Consider the following 16,354-nt stretch of genomic DNA (forward strand, 5'->3'; position numbering starts at 1 on the left):
ATGAAAGATAGTGTATGAATCTGTACATGTGACTATACATATGTTCCTGAGAGTTTTTGTATGTATCTGTGTATACACACTGATGTATTTGTTCTTCAGCCAGAGGACCTAGAGATATTGTTAAAGAGCATAGTTCCAGTGTAGCATCTCCACGCAGATTGTTTATGAGTTGCAAGCAGTGAAGTAGGGGACCAGAGTATGGGGCCATGCCGAGGACCACTTACCCCTGCAGTGGGGAAATCGGATAGCACCTTGACCTAGTTCACAAGATTAACAGAAGTGGGGATTCAAAGATCTTGTGCCTCTGGGTACAATGCCCTGAGAAGGACAACATCACTTACATTTTATTTCAGCTTGGAATGTATAACCTAAACTCAGTAGGAAGAAACAAAGACAAACCGAAAATGGAGAACATTATATTAGTTAAAATAGGACAATATCCTTCAAAAAAATAAATGGCCTAAAAGGTGAAGAAAGGCTTTGGAACAGGTTCTATATAAAACAGACCAAAGAGATTTAGTAGTGAAGTTCAAACTTGACTGTAAACTGGATCCTCAACTAGAGGTGAAAATGCTGCATAAATGACACTACCGAGTCAGTTGACTCTGCTTGAATACAAATGATGATTAGATAAAACATTGTTTTCATACAAAATGCTGAAGTTGACAGCTATATTATTCATGTACACATTAATTCTTAAGAAATATATGTTAATGAGTTTAGGGGTAAAGAGCCCTGATAAGTGTGGCCTAATCTGGATGGATGGGTAGATAGATAATTGAGAGAGAGAATGATAGTTTATAGAACAAAGTGTTAACAATAGGTAGATCTGGATAAAGGGAACAAGGGTATTGTATGTACTATTCTCATTCTTAATGTTTTCTGTAGGTTTAAAATTATTTCCATGTAAATTTTTTAAAAGATTATTAATAATCACTTGTTAACGTGAAAAGGATGAAGTTGTCAATAATAAGGATTCTCGGGATCTGAAGACTGGTGGGATAATGTATGAAGGTGATATCAAGACCAATCAGAATTCTTGCCCTTCCCCAATCAACAGAAATTGATGAGGCCAATCAACCTTTGTTTCTTGAGGAGACTTTTATCCAGGTGCAAGCACTGCAGCAAAGGGATCCAGGTCCCAGCCTGTCTCAGCAGAAAATACTTGTTTTTGAGTATTCCTCCCCCACCCCCAAAAGTGTGAGCAGTAATGCTTTAAGGAGCTGGGCTCTGTGGAACAAATTCTGAAAATGATCCAGAGACCCAGGTTCCATGCCGATCTAAGAAGTCTGTCATTGGATGTCATGTTAGCTGGGGTTTCATATGGTCTTTTGCTATGGAAGTTCAAACTCAGAAGAGATTGATTAGAGGCCTAGAATGTATATCTGTCCAAAGCTAGGTGGTATCTAAGGCTAGCAGGGAATACACAGCCTGTTTAAGTTAAAGTCATTGTTATGCTTGCAGTGATGGGCTATTTATTTATTTTGGATTGCAGTAACTAGCATGGTTATTGCATTTACCATTTGCAAACCATGTATTTATATTCAAGTTTTATGAGCAAATAAAAAATTGTGCAGAAATTCAAAATTTGCATATCTAAAATGAAGGATTTTCTTAACTCATTTCATAGCCTCATCTCACCTGATCTTATGTTAGGCTGTGTGTAGTCTTTAATAATTATATTTGGTGTGAATGCATATTTGCTGCAAATGTATGGTTTAATAACAGGGTGCTACAACAGACTTCACTCAGGGTGTTACATAAAACACTGCATATGTACCATGTTACCTTTATCAAACTCGAGAATTTCTGGATATGGAAACATATCTGGACATAAGTGTTTTGGTTAAGTGATTGTGGACCTGTGTTTATCTGATTTCTTTAATGAACAAGCTTTTTATCCTTGATTAAGTAAAGTAATAGTTGCGAGAGAAAATGGAATGCTAGAAAGTAAAATTGAAATTAAATCTTGAAATTAATTTAAAGGACCCAGATTTGGGCAAGATTGTAAAATGATGACTTCAATAAAGACAATGTGGTCAATTATCCATACTTGAATTATAAGTAGGACCATGATGTACAAGTATTCTAATTGTGTTTCCTCTTTTCCTTCTGCAGTTAGCAGCACACAGGCAAAGACATACTGGCAAAGTAGAAAATTCTCCATACTAAGAATTTAGATTAAGAATCCCACTCTTATTCAGCCATTACTCTAGTCCTTTAGACTCCTTGATCAGTTTCCTCAACTGTTAAATGAAATAAGTAATTTAGATTAATATAAGCCCTGTTCTGAATTTTAGAATGAATGATTCTAAAACTTCATTACTTTCTATTTGTGTTCCATGTGTTTACATTCTTATACTATATGATTCTAAAAATAGTACATGGTGCTATATTCCCTTGAACTGTGAAAGATGTAATTCTGCTTGTTTCGAGAAAGAGAACCTACTTGTACTAATCAATTTCTCTTGTAAACAGTGCAAGTTCCAGGGCCAGTGGAAAACCTGCAAGCTGTATCTACCTCACCTACCTCAATTCTTATTACCTGGGAACCCCCTGCCTATGCAAACGGTCCAGTGCAAGGTTACAGATTGTTTTGCACTGAAGTGTCCACGGGAAAAGAACAGGTAGGCGAGACAATGGGCCCCACTCCTACACCTCCCGGAGAAATGCAGGAGATCTGCAGGTTCTTGATATAAGGCAGTATCCAGCACATTAATTGGATAGCTGTTCAGTTTTAAAGTAACTGTTATTGAAAATGTTAAGTAATTGAATTCTGGTGGTAAGAGAGGCAAATGGGCAATGAGGTGAAGTCAATGAAAAGGATGCCGATGTTTTGTTTGAGTATATAGCAGTCTGGGCCAGTATACCTTTGAATAAGCCCATCTGATCCCAGAAGAGTATTTGCATTTCAGCCCTTATCCTAAGGGATGATCAGTCATATTCAGCGACCTCAGTCAAATTGCTCTTTTCATTCACGTATTTGATATTAATTCTGGCTTCTTGTTTTTTTCAGTATACTTTACTCCTGAAGACCACTTTCCTCCTTGTTTCACTTTGCTTCTAATCTGTGGTTAGCACAGATCCTGGAAAATAAGCAAATTAGATTTTCAAATAAAAGTAAATGAACCTTTGTGGAGACACATGAAACTGGACGATTCTGTTTTGTAAGACATGTATATGACTGTTGAAATGTTTACTTCCAGAGTCTCAACTTCATGTGACAAAAGATACAAAGACATATGGGTAGTTAAATAGGAAGGGTCCAGAAGTGACCTTGAGATACTGGAGTTCTTAAGATGTGTTGCGAAGTCTGCCCAGCATAGTGTGGTCCTCATGCTTTCATATACCCTGCAGGATAGATATTTTTCATTAAAAAAATATTTGCATTAGTTCTATCCACAGCAGTTCCTAGTTATAGCGTGAGAGTGATTAAGAGATCCTCCTTTGCAATCAATCATGCCATGTGTGTTTACTTTTCCCGTGCTATTTCGCTCTTACTTTCAGCTTTCTATTCTACCCTTTTTCCTACACATTTTAGTTCTCCAATAACACATTTTACCAATCCATTTAAATAATATTACCCAAGATAAGTGTGAGTGTGAGAATCATTGGGAAGAGCGACATAATGGGTCTTCTGGAACAAACTGGCTCTCACTTCTCAGGGAACTTCACCTCCAGCACCTCATTTCTTCAACCATGAAGTGCTGAAAACAATCCCAGCATTAACCTCTCAGCATTTTGAGAGAGAATTCATGTAGCAGAGTATCTGTCAGTTTCAAGAACCAAGAGTATATTTCAGCAGGAGAAGGAGTAATTGTATGTTTCAGCAGGAGAAGGAGTAATTCTTTTTTTTTTTTTTAACTTTTTATTTTTATTTTGTTTTTTTTTCCCAATTATTTTTATTAGTTGGAGGCTAATTACTTTACAATTCTATTGTTTCTTGGGAAATTAGTCCATTTCAGGTATTGGAGCAACTCTCTGTTCCTGTGGCTTCAGGAGCTGCCTTCTGCCTGTCAGAGTTTTGGTGTGGGTGTTAATACAGCACACTATTCAATGATTGGGTGGCGTTAAACAAATTGGAACTTAACAACGGTGAAGGCAGCATGGTGTTAATTCAGCTAGGAGTCTCCAGAGGGGTTTGGTCTTTAGTGGAGGAGTGTGTGTCACCATTTCAGTTTTATAACAACTCATAATAAGGCTAGAGTGTTGCTTTGTGAGTGAGAGTCTGCTATCAGTTCACTGATTGCTCAGAATGGCTTCCATTTCTGTTTTAACATGCCTCCTGAATAATGGTTTTGGTGTTTTATGTCTCCAGAATATAGAGGTTGATGGGCTATCTTATAAACTGGAAGGCCTGAAAAAATTCACAGAATATAGTCTTCGATTCCTAGCTTATAACCGCTATGGGCCAGGAGTATCTACTGACGATGTGACAGTGGTTACGCTTTCTGATGGTAAGTTACAGACAGTGGAATTTGACTTACTTATTTTGAATATTGAATTGAATTGAATGCATTGATATTGAATGCATGTGATAGATTCCATATTCAAGGTGTCCTAACTGAAACTTCATGAAATAGACTAACATATATTAGAACTTTGGCTTATTCCTCAAACCACCTATTACAGTCAGATTTAAACTTTGAAAAGGTATATACTCTGAATCAGGATGTCCTAATTAGTCATTTTCAAGGTATGACTACTGCCTAGGAGCTCAAAATAATTTTTTGTGTGTGTTTTCCTTTATTCCTATAAATACAAACACATTTGTGCATGCATGTGGGCTAATTTACATCAGCATCTTTTGTTTTTCCTTCTAAACAGTGGTAGGTGATTAAATGTGTTTAAATGATGGACAATCCTCCTACATATACCTCTAATTTGAAAAAAAAAATCATGAAGATTTAGGCCAAATAATCCAATACTGAAAGTATTAAAACTGAACCTGAAAGTTTATATTTTACTTTAACCTTGCCTAGCAAATGAAAGATTAGACGTATTTTTAATGCCATAAAAAAAAGGAAGAAATCTTAATGAAATAGATGAATTTGACAAAGCAGTAGCAGAGGTAACTAGAGATCTAAGAAACGGGTGATAATGAAATGTTGGAAGTTTAATGAAAAGTGAAAATAAAGCATAGCAGAGTTTATGATATGAGGCCAGTGACAATTCAGGCAGGTGCAGAAATGCAGAGAAATGACCTCTATGAATATTAAAAAGGCGGCAAGCTATTTCTTTTCAACAACAGTTTCCATGTTGGTATGTGTAATTCTATAAATTATTGATCTTTTGAATTTCAAAAAATGACTTCAGTTTGTGATTCTTTGGCCAATCCACCATGCTTCAATCTCGGAAAGTATCTGGGTAAATACCTCACACAATTTCAGTGAAATGAGGACACACACGTGTATTCTGAAGGACAGTGCAAAGGAGACACAGAAGTAATGTTCATTTGCAATTTCAATGTAAAAACTATATATTTGACACTACTTCCATATCATTTTTAATGTAATTCCTACGCTCATTCATCTGATTCTGTTATTGAAGACAGAACAGAATATTTATTGGCAGAATAAATTACTTCACAAGTTATAATTATAAAAATAAAAGGAAAACAAATGAAAATGAATATTTTACATAATTTATGTAGATTTCTTTCACACTCTGAATGTAATGCCGTGGCCTTATTCTCTACTTTGGTTTTAAATGTCATAAGTGAGAAAGATAGATTATTACTCATTAATCTATGAGTTATTAAGAATAACTAAGAATAATCTAAGAATTATTATCTAGAAGTGTTGCAACATTTAGGATTTAGAAAATGCCCGTCATTTAAATAAAAGGATTTCATGAACCTCATTCAACAAGCATCACTGTGCAAGAGGCCCCCAGCTCCCCTCTGTCAGATGCATTGGGTACAGAATGCATGCACTCCAGGGGCCCCTAGGACTGGGCACTCTGACCTCATCTGCATCCATCTTTGCAATCATTTCATCTCTTTTACTTCAGTATGATGTCCTTTCCTCTCTACTGAAGCTCTCCATGCTGAGGTCACATGTAGATGAATTTAATTATAATTATAGTCACCCACTTCCTAGTTGTACTTAATAAAGCCATTTTCTTCTTGACTTTCTAGATGTTATAAAAGGCAGATATTGTGAAAATTAAGTGGCTAATCCATATAAGCACCTGAAACATGAGCATGGCATATATTTAGATGTTTAATAAATGATATTATGCCAGTGTCTCTCTTTCTCATTATTCTAAATGTCCCTTAAATGAGAGGTGATGTTATATTCATCTCTATATCCCTCCCTACTCAGTAAATATTTGTTGAATCACTCAGGCAGTTCAGCCAAACCTGTACAAATGTTTGTAAGTATAGACTCATCTTTAGGACTTCCTATTTGTGAAACTAATTTAACATATAATTATGTCTAAATACGTGTGTTACAGAAACCTTCATATTTCTTACAAAGCCCTAGAAATTCTTACCAAAAAATTATTTGGGGCCCATAGAAAAATTGAATTAAAAAAAGTGAAATGCCAACTGTTTTTCTGAATTAATTACCCAAAAGTATTCTTGTTATGCTAAGATGCTTATAAAAAATTTTTACTCTAATGAACTGTCATTTCTAATTTAGCTCCACTTTGTTTCTCTGGGAAGAAACTTTGTTATTGTTCAAATTCCTCCATCCAGTGTATCATTAGTTTATGATGTTCTACTTTTTCAGACCCTTGGGATTGTAGATGTCGACTAAAAAAGATGCACAACTTGAGAGTTGTGAGTTAGTTTATTTGGGGTGGAAAGGAGGACTGCAGCCCAGGAGGCAGCACCTCAGAAAGCTCTGAGAGACTGCTCCAAAGCGGCAGTGAGGGAAGGTAGATATATAAGGTTTTGGTGAAGGGGGAGTTGAATACCATTAAGCAGTTGTTTTACAAAAGTTTTTTTTTGCCAGTCATGAGGACCTGATGTCACCGTGAAGGGATTTATTGCTTTTCTAGATATGAGGAGATGCAAGGATTGAGATCATAAAATCAGCTCCTGAAAATATCCAGCTATGTAAAGACCTGTCCCACCAGATTCCCTGGCGCACAGAGGGCCTCCCTCCACCCTGAGCTCCCGCAAGGCTGTTGAAGGTCAAATAGCTGCAGTAGCGCAGGGTTCAATCTCCTCAGAGGCAGATGGCAAATGCTCTGGATGTTCAGTCTGTTGGTAATGCTCTTGGCGAGTGCCAGTTTGTAGTTGGCATAAAGCATCAATCTAGACAGTCTAATATTTAGTGCAGCCTGAGTAGATTTGCCAGTTGGTTCTGATACACTATCTCTTGAACTAGTTGACATAAAAAAATAGGTTATTTATAGGTTTTGTGAATTAATGAGCATGTATTTGCATCCATGCCAACTTGCCCTATTTCCAAAGGCATAGGGACTAGATATCATGGGCAAACTCAACTATAGGAATGTGCTTCTTACTTTTATCAGTAATATTTCTTGAGTATTTATTAGTTCAAGGCCTGGCTCCACATACTTCACAACACTGTATTTTTTTTTTCTTTTCTTTTTTATTATTATTATTTTTTTTCCAGTGGGTTTTGTCATACATTGATATGAATCAGCCATGGATTTACATGTATTCCCAATCCCGATCCCCACTCCCACCTCCCTCTCCACTCGATTCCTCTGGGTCTTCCCAGTGCAAGAGGCCGGAGCACTTGTCTCATGCATCCCACCTGGGCTGGTGATCTGTTTCACCATAGATAGTATACATGCTGTTCTTTTGAAATATCCCACCCTCACCTTCTCCCACAGAGTTCAAAAGTCTGTTCTGTATTTCTGTGTCTCTTTTTCTGTTCTGCATATAGGGTTATCGTTATCACCTTTCTAAATTCCATATATATGTGTTAGTATGCTGTAATGTTCTTTATCTTTCTGGCTTACTTCACTCTGTATAATGGGCTCCAGCTTCATCCATCTCATTAGGACTGATTCAAATGAATTCTTTTTAATGGCTGAGTAATATTCCATGGTGTATATGTACCACAGCTTCCTTATCCATTCATCTGCTGATGGGCATCTAGGTTGCTTCCATGTCCTGGCTATTATAAACAGTGCTGCGATGAACATTGGGGTGCACGTGTATTTTTTCCTACTTTATAGATGACAAAACTAAGATAAAGGTCATAAATGCTAGTAAGCAGCAGAGCCAGGTCATGGAAGCTAGTTAGTAAAGAAGGAGGAGTCAATGTGGAAAAATGTTGAGTTTCTCTTATTCTACAATAAATGTCTCATATTAGTTCCCTCAAGAAAAATGCTCAGTTATATATAAATTATTTCAATCCATAAATTATGTGTACAGGACAGCTCAGGCTTGCTAAGGAGAGGAATTCAAGTGAGTGTATGACTCATCTACAAATGTGGAAACTTAATCTACTCTACAGAATGCTTCATCACCACGTGCTTAAACCAGCATGTTCCACTGTATTAAGAGGAGTTTCCAGATCAAGTGACTCTGATTGGCTTTAATGAACCTATTGTAAATGATAAAGTACTTGACATTTTGAAGAGAAAAGCAATGAACTATGCCCTTCCCCTCTGCTTCATGAAATAAGGAAGCATTGTCAGATAAGACCAATAAAGTCCCAATAGATAAATGTTGAATTCCACTCACTTTCACTAATCCTGTCTATTATTATCTATTTGTTTGTAAATACTATGGAAATTGATAGTGAAAAGGAGGAAATAATAACTAAAAATACTGTAGAAAACATTCACTTTCTTTCCTGACTGTGTAAGTCAAGAATAGCCAGTGTGCTATCATGAAAAAGTAAGAGAAATTTGTATTGTAAAAAATAGACAAAATTCATCAACACCATTGTGATAAGTACACCTTTGGGACTTGATGGCTTTCAATTCCTAATACAGAAAATTATCAGATTGTGATAGTTTACTCTTTTTCTTGTATATTCTTGGCCTTCTGAGATGAGGAGCTATATATCACTTGTAAGCTTTTATTAAAAGGACATTTAAGGGTTACATATCGACTAGCATAGCACCTAGAACAAAATGTATGATAAATTTAAGATACCTTCCCTTTCCTCCAAAAATCTATATTACAATTTTATTTGGTGATAATGTATAATGTAATGTAAATATTATAGTATCAGATGAAACATAAACTAGTGGTATTTTTCATGCTTGTGTTTTGTTATAGTTTAATATTAAGATGTTATTTCCAATCTTCACTTTTAAAGAATTGCATTTCTTATAAGCTGCGCAATTTACATGATTCAGAGCATAGTATTTTTTTCAGTCTGTACCTATTTTAATTTTTATTGTGCTACAGAGTAATTTGAACATGGATCATATTAAATTCTTCCTCATTATGAGAATATCATGCTTTTTTTTAGTTCTTCTGATCACACAAATTGTTATTTCCAGCCTATCTTTAATCTAAAGATTAAGTTTCTAAAGTGACTGTACCAAGTATGTCAAGACATACTTGGTACAGTCACTTTAGAAAACTTTATATCTATTAAAACTTAGCATCTGTTTAGCCCTCATAGGGAGTTCCACTTCTACCATTATTTCCACTCCTAAGTATGTAGTGAAGGAAATGAATGCAATCGTCCAGCAAGAGCACAAACTAAAATTTTCAGAGTAGTTTTATTCCCATAACTCCAAACTAGAGATTGATCCAAATGTCATTCACCAGTAGAACAGACAAATATAAATTAGGGTAATTGTATGTTATAACACTGTAGAACAGGAAAACAAAACAAAAAACTATTGCTACTTGCTACAATATGAATGAATCTCAAGAAATAACAGTTAGCCAAAGAAGCCAGCCTAAAGGGGAACAAGTCAACAACTATGGTTTTGTTTTTAGCAAGCTCAGAATAAACTAAATTAATTTCTGAAGTTAGAGGTCATAAAAGTAGTGGCTACTATCAGAAAGATATTGACAGAAAAGGAACAGAAGTGGGCTTTCCAGAAAAAGATACAGAAAATGATATAGACAGTGTTCTATATCTTGATATAGGCGGCATTTAAATGGAAACACACACACACCATTTTATCCAGTCACAGATTCTGAAAGATTTGTGCACTTTCTTATATGTTATAGTTTAATTTAAAAAATAAATTTGCAAAAATAATAAACATTTTTATTGTTGAGCAAATTTATTCATCAGAACCCTAAATGTGAAAAATATTATAATCTTATAATCTTTCTATTAATTGATTCATTCAACAAATATTTGCTAAGTGTGCCGCATGTGCTTGACACTCATCGACACTGGGCATGCAGCATCCAAAGGACAAAAGTTCTGGTTCCTCTGAGGGTTATATTCTCTATTTGATAAGAAAATAATAATATAATCAAATGAAATTTAAAAATAAAGTCTATCTTGTAAATAATAGAATATCCTTTTGAAAGAATACTTGTTGACCTAATTCATGAACAAGCCTCTGGTAAACATTTTATCACAAGTTACATTGATATTAACTTTTATCAAGTTCTAAGACAAGAAGTTCAAAGTCAAAACAAAATGAGTGATTATAATTCCCATCATGTACAGAAAGGTCCAGAAGCTAATATTTGAGTAAGTATTCATTTTTTCATTTAATTATTGAGTCAGTAAATATTAATTGAATGTCAGTTTGGAGGATATAAAGATTAATCAGACATATATCATGTTTCATAGTGATTCTTTTTCAGAAGGCAAAACCAGAGCAGGACATAAATAAATCCAGGGTAAATACAAGTACACCAGGAAAACATAGATATTGTCCAAGTTCAAATTAAGGAAGAGAAACATAACAAAAATAGCTCTTAAAATTTTGAGGATGCTGAAAGCACTTCTTCTCTATTAAATTTATCAATTTGTCATGAAAAGAATACTCAGATTTATATACAGTAAGCATTTACTGAATTCCTGAAGCATTTACTGAAGCTACTTATATCCCTGTTGTGGGACAGAAATCTTTAATTTTTTTTATGATTCACCCATTAAATTCAGAATAGTACTTGACATATAACAGTCTTTCAGTGAATGGCTGTCTTAGAATTACTAACATGATAGAATATTCACTTTTTGACATAGTAAATATCCATTTAGAAGTATTATACAGAAGGCTGTATATGTTCTTCCACCTTTCGTGAAGGAGCAGAACAATTGAAACACAAGTAGGAGAAACAAAATACCTAGAAAACCCACAAAGAAAAAGAAATTGCTCCCTTGTTAATAGAATTCACTCACCAAATGCACTCTGGTAACCTGCTTGCATCTGTGACACGGGTTTAATTACAAAGTGTGAAAAGAAAGGGGATGTGTTTCTTCTTTTCACTTTTTAGGGGATAATAAAGTTTGCATTAAAGGGATTAAGCAAGAAGAGTGACCATTAGAATGACATATTTCATCATAAAACCACGCAGGTCCTGAAAAGCAGAAAATCTTAAGCCTTTAAAACCACTCCAGGAAATCTCCTATGTGATTTTATTGGTTCCTCTGGGAAGGTTATCACCGGGAAGCTGTAATTAAATGGCAGTATTTAGTATCACTGAGGTGCTTTCTTGCCTAAGTGTTTTGGGGGCTCCCTAGATGAATAACTGGCCCACCAAGTGAGAAAAATATAAACAAATGCAGTTATTTTCCATCTCTCTAGGAAAACATTGAAGTGCCACCTAGAATCACCTACCTAATTTTTCTTGCAAACTGTGAAAAATATGCACGTTCTCTTTTCAAAGAGGGTTGGGGTTTCTCTTTCATGATTTTGGCAATAACTGGTCTCACCTTGTTTGATTTCTTGTAGTGCCAAGTGCCCCGCCTCAGAACGTCTCCCTGGAAGTAGTTAATTCGAGGGTGAGTTGTGGAAATGTTTACTACTCCCTTACCTATACATGTGTAACTTTCAGTCACCCATCTATCCTGCCTGGGGTGGATGGCGGCTTCCATGTGAGCCAATGTTCCAAAACACAGTGAGTGGCATTAATCCCACATCCTCCACCACACTTGAATTAAACAAAGGGGTTGTTTTTTTCTAGTATACTTCATTCTATACATGTTTTAATGATTAAAGGTTATTCCATTAGGTAACAAGAGTTATCTACTCACCTATATTGATCAGTACAGGACATTATGTGCTGGGTGGAAAAAATTGAACGTAGGAATGAAAAAAAAGCAACTGCAAGAGATGGGATAAAGAGAGACCTTGTTTCCTGGTAGATTTACTTAGAATTGACTCTTTTATCATCATCCCTCTTCTCTTACAGACATGGAGGGCTGTTGTAGGGCTCTGATAAGGTTACATTTATGAAGCAGTGTTTCTCAGTGATGAATGTTTTCTTGGCCTGAAAAGTTGATGTAACTTTCAAAAGGGCTTAAATTAGGCTGGGTATAGCTAAAGATAAGGAGTTTAACGCCAGAAACAGTTTTCTGGAAATCTCTCCTTATTCCGAGTGTGTTTCACTCAGCATTGGAAACAAGCCTAAGCCATGTAGTAGACTGATCTGGCTTCCTTCTTTCATCATCTGATCATGTGCACTCAAGGAAGTAATTTCACTCTCCTTGGACCTCAGTGATGAGATTGGCCTAACTGGTCTCCAAGCTCTAGGAGACCCCAGGGAAATTTAATGTGTCTTAGAGAAAGTCATACTTTGGTATTTAATCCTAGCTTTCCCTCTTAGTAACTGTATCTGATGTTAGAAAACCTCCAACCTGAATAAACCCCAGCTTCTATTATATATTCATATAATGTGGATGTTAATTCTTCCCTTATTGATTTGTCATGAGAAGTAGTAATATACCATATGCAATGGATCTGACTTAGTGTCGGTAGTTATTATTTCATCCAGTGTACAATTCCTTGCCATATTTTGCGGATGCCTCTGATGAAGTCATAGTCTGTGATTTTGATCAGATTTACCTCTGTCAAGTGAATTTATCTTTTGAAGCTAATGAAAAAATGTCTCTAGAAAATGGTTACCCTTTATGTTTTTAGACACTAATTGCATGCAAATGAATGAAACAAATTTAAACCTAGAAGGAAGAAAAATAAGTGAATTAAGGGTGAAAAAAATTAGCTAAAGGGAAATAACCAGAAATAGACATCACCCTAAAAGTGACATTATTATTTACAACAACATTAAATGTTTTATAGCTGACCTGTTCTTATTAAGAAATTGCCAAATCAAAGTCAAGTAGAGCTTAACAATTCTTGTAGGTTGCCAATGAGTGAATCTTGGAGATCATATTGTAGTTTCTCTTGTTTTAACGACTAATTTTTATTAGACTTTCACCCTCTGTACATCTTTCCTCCAGGTCAGAACATAGAAATTGATATAAGCTCTTTTCACGTGTGTATGCTCATATCCCATAAAAGTCTGCTTCAGCACAGGATAAATGTTTTCTTCTGAAGGTGAATAAGGCATTACTGAATGACTCTGGATGCTATCTTTAAATATGAATGTATTACTTTCCTATAAGAAGGAATTCCTGGATTGCAAAATTGACTTTTCAACTGATGTGTGTGTTACATACACACACAAATATCATAGGCCATACTCTTCTATACTCGGCAGTGTTTGCAGCAAGCAAATATTAACATTCCTGATTCTGTCCTCCTGAATTTATCTCTTTAGCATTGCACTACCAGAAAATTTAGCTTGTTCATTAGCTTTTCAGAATGATCACAGCAGATCAAAACACTGGAAACCTTCCGACTCTCCTCTTCCTCTACTATCTTCTTTCCTAGCTTTTAAGGAATTATAAACTATTTTTCTTGAATTGTTACCAATAGGAAAAGAACTGGGTAATCAAACACTGTTTTATCATCCCCAGTATGTTGATGCAGAGAAAAATACTAACAATATTTTATTCTGATATACTTTACTTTAAAAGAAAAGCTCTTAAATATACTAATATTTGCTCCTAATGATTACCATTTCAAGGAAAAATACTTGTTTAAAAAGAAACCTTGTAGTTGAAAAATTGACATATTCTTTTTGACCAATAGAATTATGAATTTGGGGGGATTTTTATTTAATATAGTAGGATGAGTCATACTTTAAATTTTTATTATATCATATCAGCAATTATGGAACTTTTGATTAGCAGTCAATGAGGAAATGTCTTGGTGTTCGCACAAAGGTGACTAGGATTTCTGTACATAGGACTGAGAAATGACTACAAGATATAAGAGTATCATGTATAGGTATTTGATATGGCATGGCCACCTATAAGCCAACTGGACCAAGAAATCATCTTCCAGGACATGTGAAAAAAGCGGTCCTAATACACTGAGATAAAGGACCAAAGGAATTTCTCAGTCCAGCATAGTGGATTGCCTTTATAAAACTGATCACAAAACAGACTAGACTCCTTTTCTGTATGCTGCTTGTGAACACAAGTGTTATTTTGAAGGAACTACTTGACCTATAGATATTATTTTTAGTTAATGGTTATGATTAGATGGTTATTTTTCTTATGCTAAATACTTTTTTTTTTTTTTTTACAAGAAATAACATCTTCACAAGAAGAGATAAAATAGTGACTTACTGTATGTACTTTAAAGTGCAATTTTTTGTTAGGAAAACTTTCTGTAAGGATAATTTTCTTAAGATTTTATTTTGAAAACTATTATTAGAAGAAATAAATATTACAACTTAATTGATTGGTATATAATGTACAAGCTTGTAGACTTCAAAGAGCGTATTAAGTTGGCACTTGACTGTTTTCCTTTATTTCAGTACAGAAGTTCGCAGAATAAAACAATTTAGGGTATACTGAGGTTCAAGGTATTCATGGTGTTTGGACTCTTTCAGTAGCTCTCTGAGATCTTGAAAAGTCACTGCGTCTTGGTTTCGTTTATTAATTTAATGTTACTCTCCACTTACTATATATCTACTGTGTGTGTGTAAATATAATGCTAGGGACCTAACTCAGTCTTTCCCTTCATGGAACTCACCATTTATTAAGAAAACATGGGAGAGGAAATTCAGCTTTCATCTAACCACATTTAATCCGTTGTAACTCTTCAAAGTAGACATTTTATCCCCCTTGATAAGATGAGAGAGCTGGAGAGAATCTCTAAAATCTCTCGTGGCTTCCAAACATCTCTGACTGTATTTTCACTTGTTATACCTTTTCTGAATCATTTTATCTTTACAGAGTTTGAGAAAATGGCACAGGTATATTGATTAACTCACATGGCCAGGTATTTATCAGCTGAGCACTATGGGGTGATTACAAGGAAAGAAGCACTTAATCCAAATAAGAAAAAAAAAAAAAAATACAGTAAAACACCAGGCATGGATCATTGTGCACATTTAGAGTCTTCAAGCACAAAATATTAGATTTCTCTCATTATATCACCTTTATACCTCTCCACTGTTGAAATTTTTATCCTTCATCTATGTGGATGTCATTTTCCCTACCCCTGAAAGGGTTACCCAGTTAGTCACTCAGAGTTCAATAGTATGTGATACAAATCACTACAACAGTAAAAGAATGACCAGTTATCTTTTTTAATCTTAAGGCATTTCATTTCCCCATGTTTCAGCATAATTTGGCATGTTTTAATAACTTGAAAATTAGTTTAGTGATCATGCAATTCCCTTTAGCCAGATACTACCCAAAGGGAGAATTGAAATAGCAATTTCCAACTTCAGAAAGCAAACTGATCATTTTGGTCCCAGGTGTTTTACTGTCTTTTTAAAAGTGATTAATTAATTAGTACTTTATTAACACAAGGGGAATCTTAAGCATTGTATCATTGAATTAGCCTCAAAAGGCTGTTTCTCAATATGTGTCATGACAGGAAGGGGTTTGTTTGTTTGTTTTTCAATTTAAGATTTGACAGATTCAGAAATATTTCACTTATTTTTTTTTTTTTTTTGGAGTGTAGTTGATTTACAGTGTTGAGCTAGTTTCTGCTATATGGCAGTGAATCAGCTGTACATGCACACACATATTCAGGAAGGGTTTTGACTGAGGTGTGTTTCTTCTGTCATTGGGCTAGTGAGAAAATCAACAGAAGAGACAGCCAAGTAGATAGCTGAGTGAGGCTTTTGCATTTGATTCCCAACTGGGATGTTCACTTGTGTGAACATAAGGAGAAGGGGATAAACTGGAAGAATGAAAAAGGGCCAATTGAATTATGTTATTCTGTAGATCTTCTATTTTAGGAGGAGGGCCTGTGTGTGCGCGCGCGCGCGCGTGTGTGTATGTGTGTGTGTGTGTGTGTGTGTGAGAAACTGAGATTGTCTTTCCGTGGTTGTGCAGAGGGCACTTGCATTAACACTGCTTCCTGCTGCATCACAACCTCCCTAAAGCCACACTGTTCTCACAGG

The 16,354-nt window shown here is 35.3% G+C and overlaps 1 protein-coding gene across 1 annotated transcript in view; it reads left to right on the forward strand.

The window, feature by feature from the left end:
- DCC (DCC netrin 1 receptor) overlaps positions 1-16,354 on the forward strand; it is a 1,105,239-nt gene that overhangs the window by 761,006 nt on the left and 327,879 nt on the right. The window contains exons 10-12 of the mRNA XM_061130661.1: positions 2,479-2,627; positions 4,319-4,457; positions 11,818-11,867. Coding sequence (XP_060986644.1) covers positions 2,479-2,627; positions 4,319-4,457; positions 11,818-11,867 — 338 coding nt within the window. The remainder of the gene's footprint in view (positions 1-2,478; positions 2,628-4,318; positions 4,458-11,817; positions 11,868-16,354) is intronic.

The sequence above is a fragment of the Dama dama genome, chromosome 27 (genome assembly GCF_033118175.1).
Source record: "Dama dama isolate Ldn47 chromosome 27, ASM3311817v1, whole genome shotgun sequence".
Classification (NCBI taxonomy): Eukaryota; Metazoa; Chordata; class Mammalia; order Artiodactyla; family Cervidae; genus Dama; species Dama dama.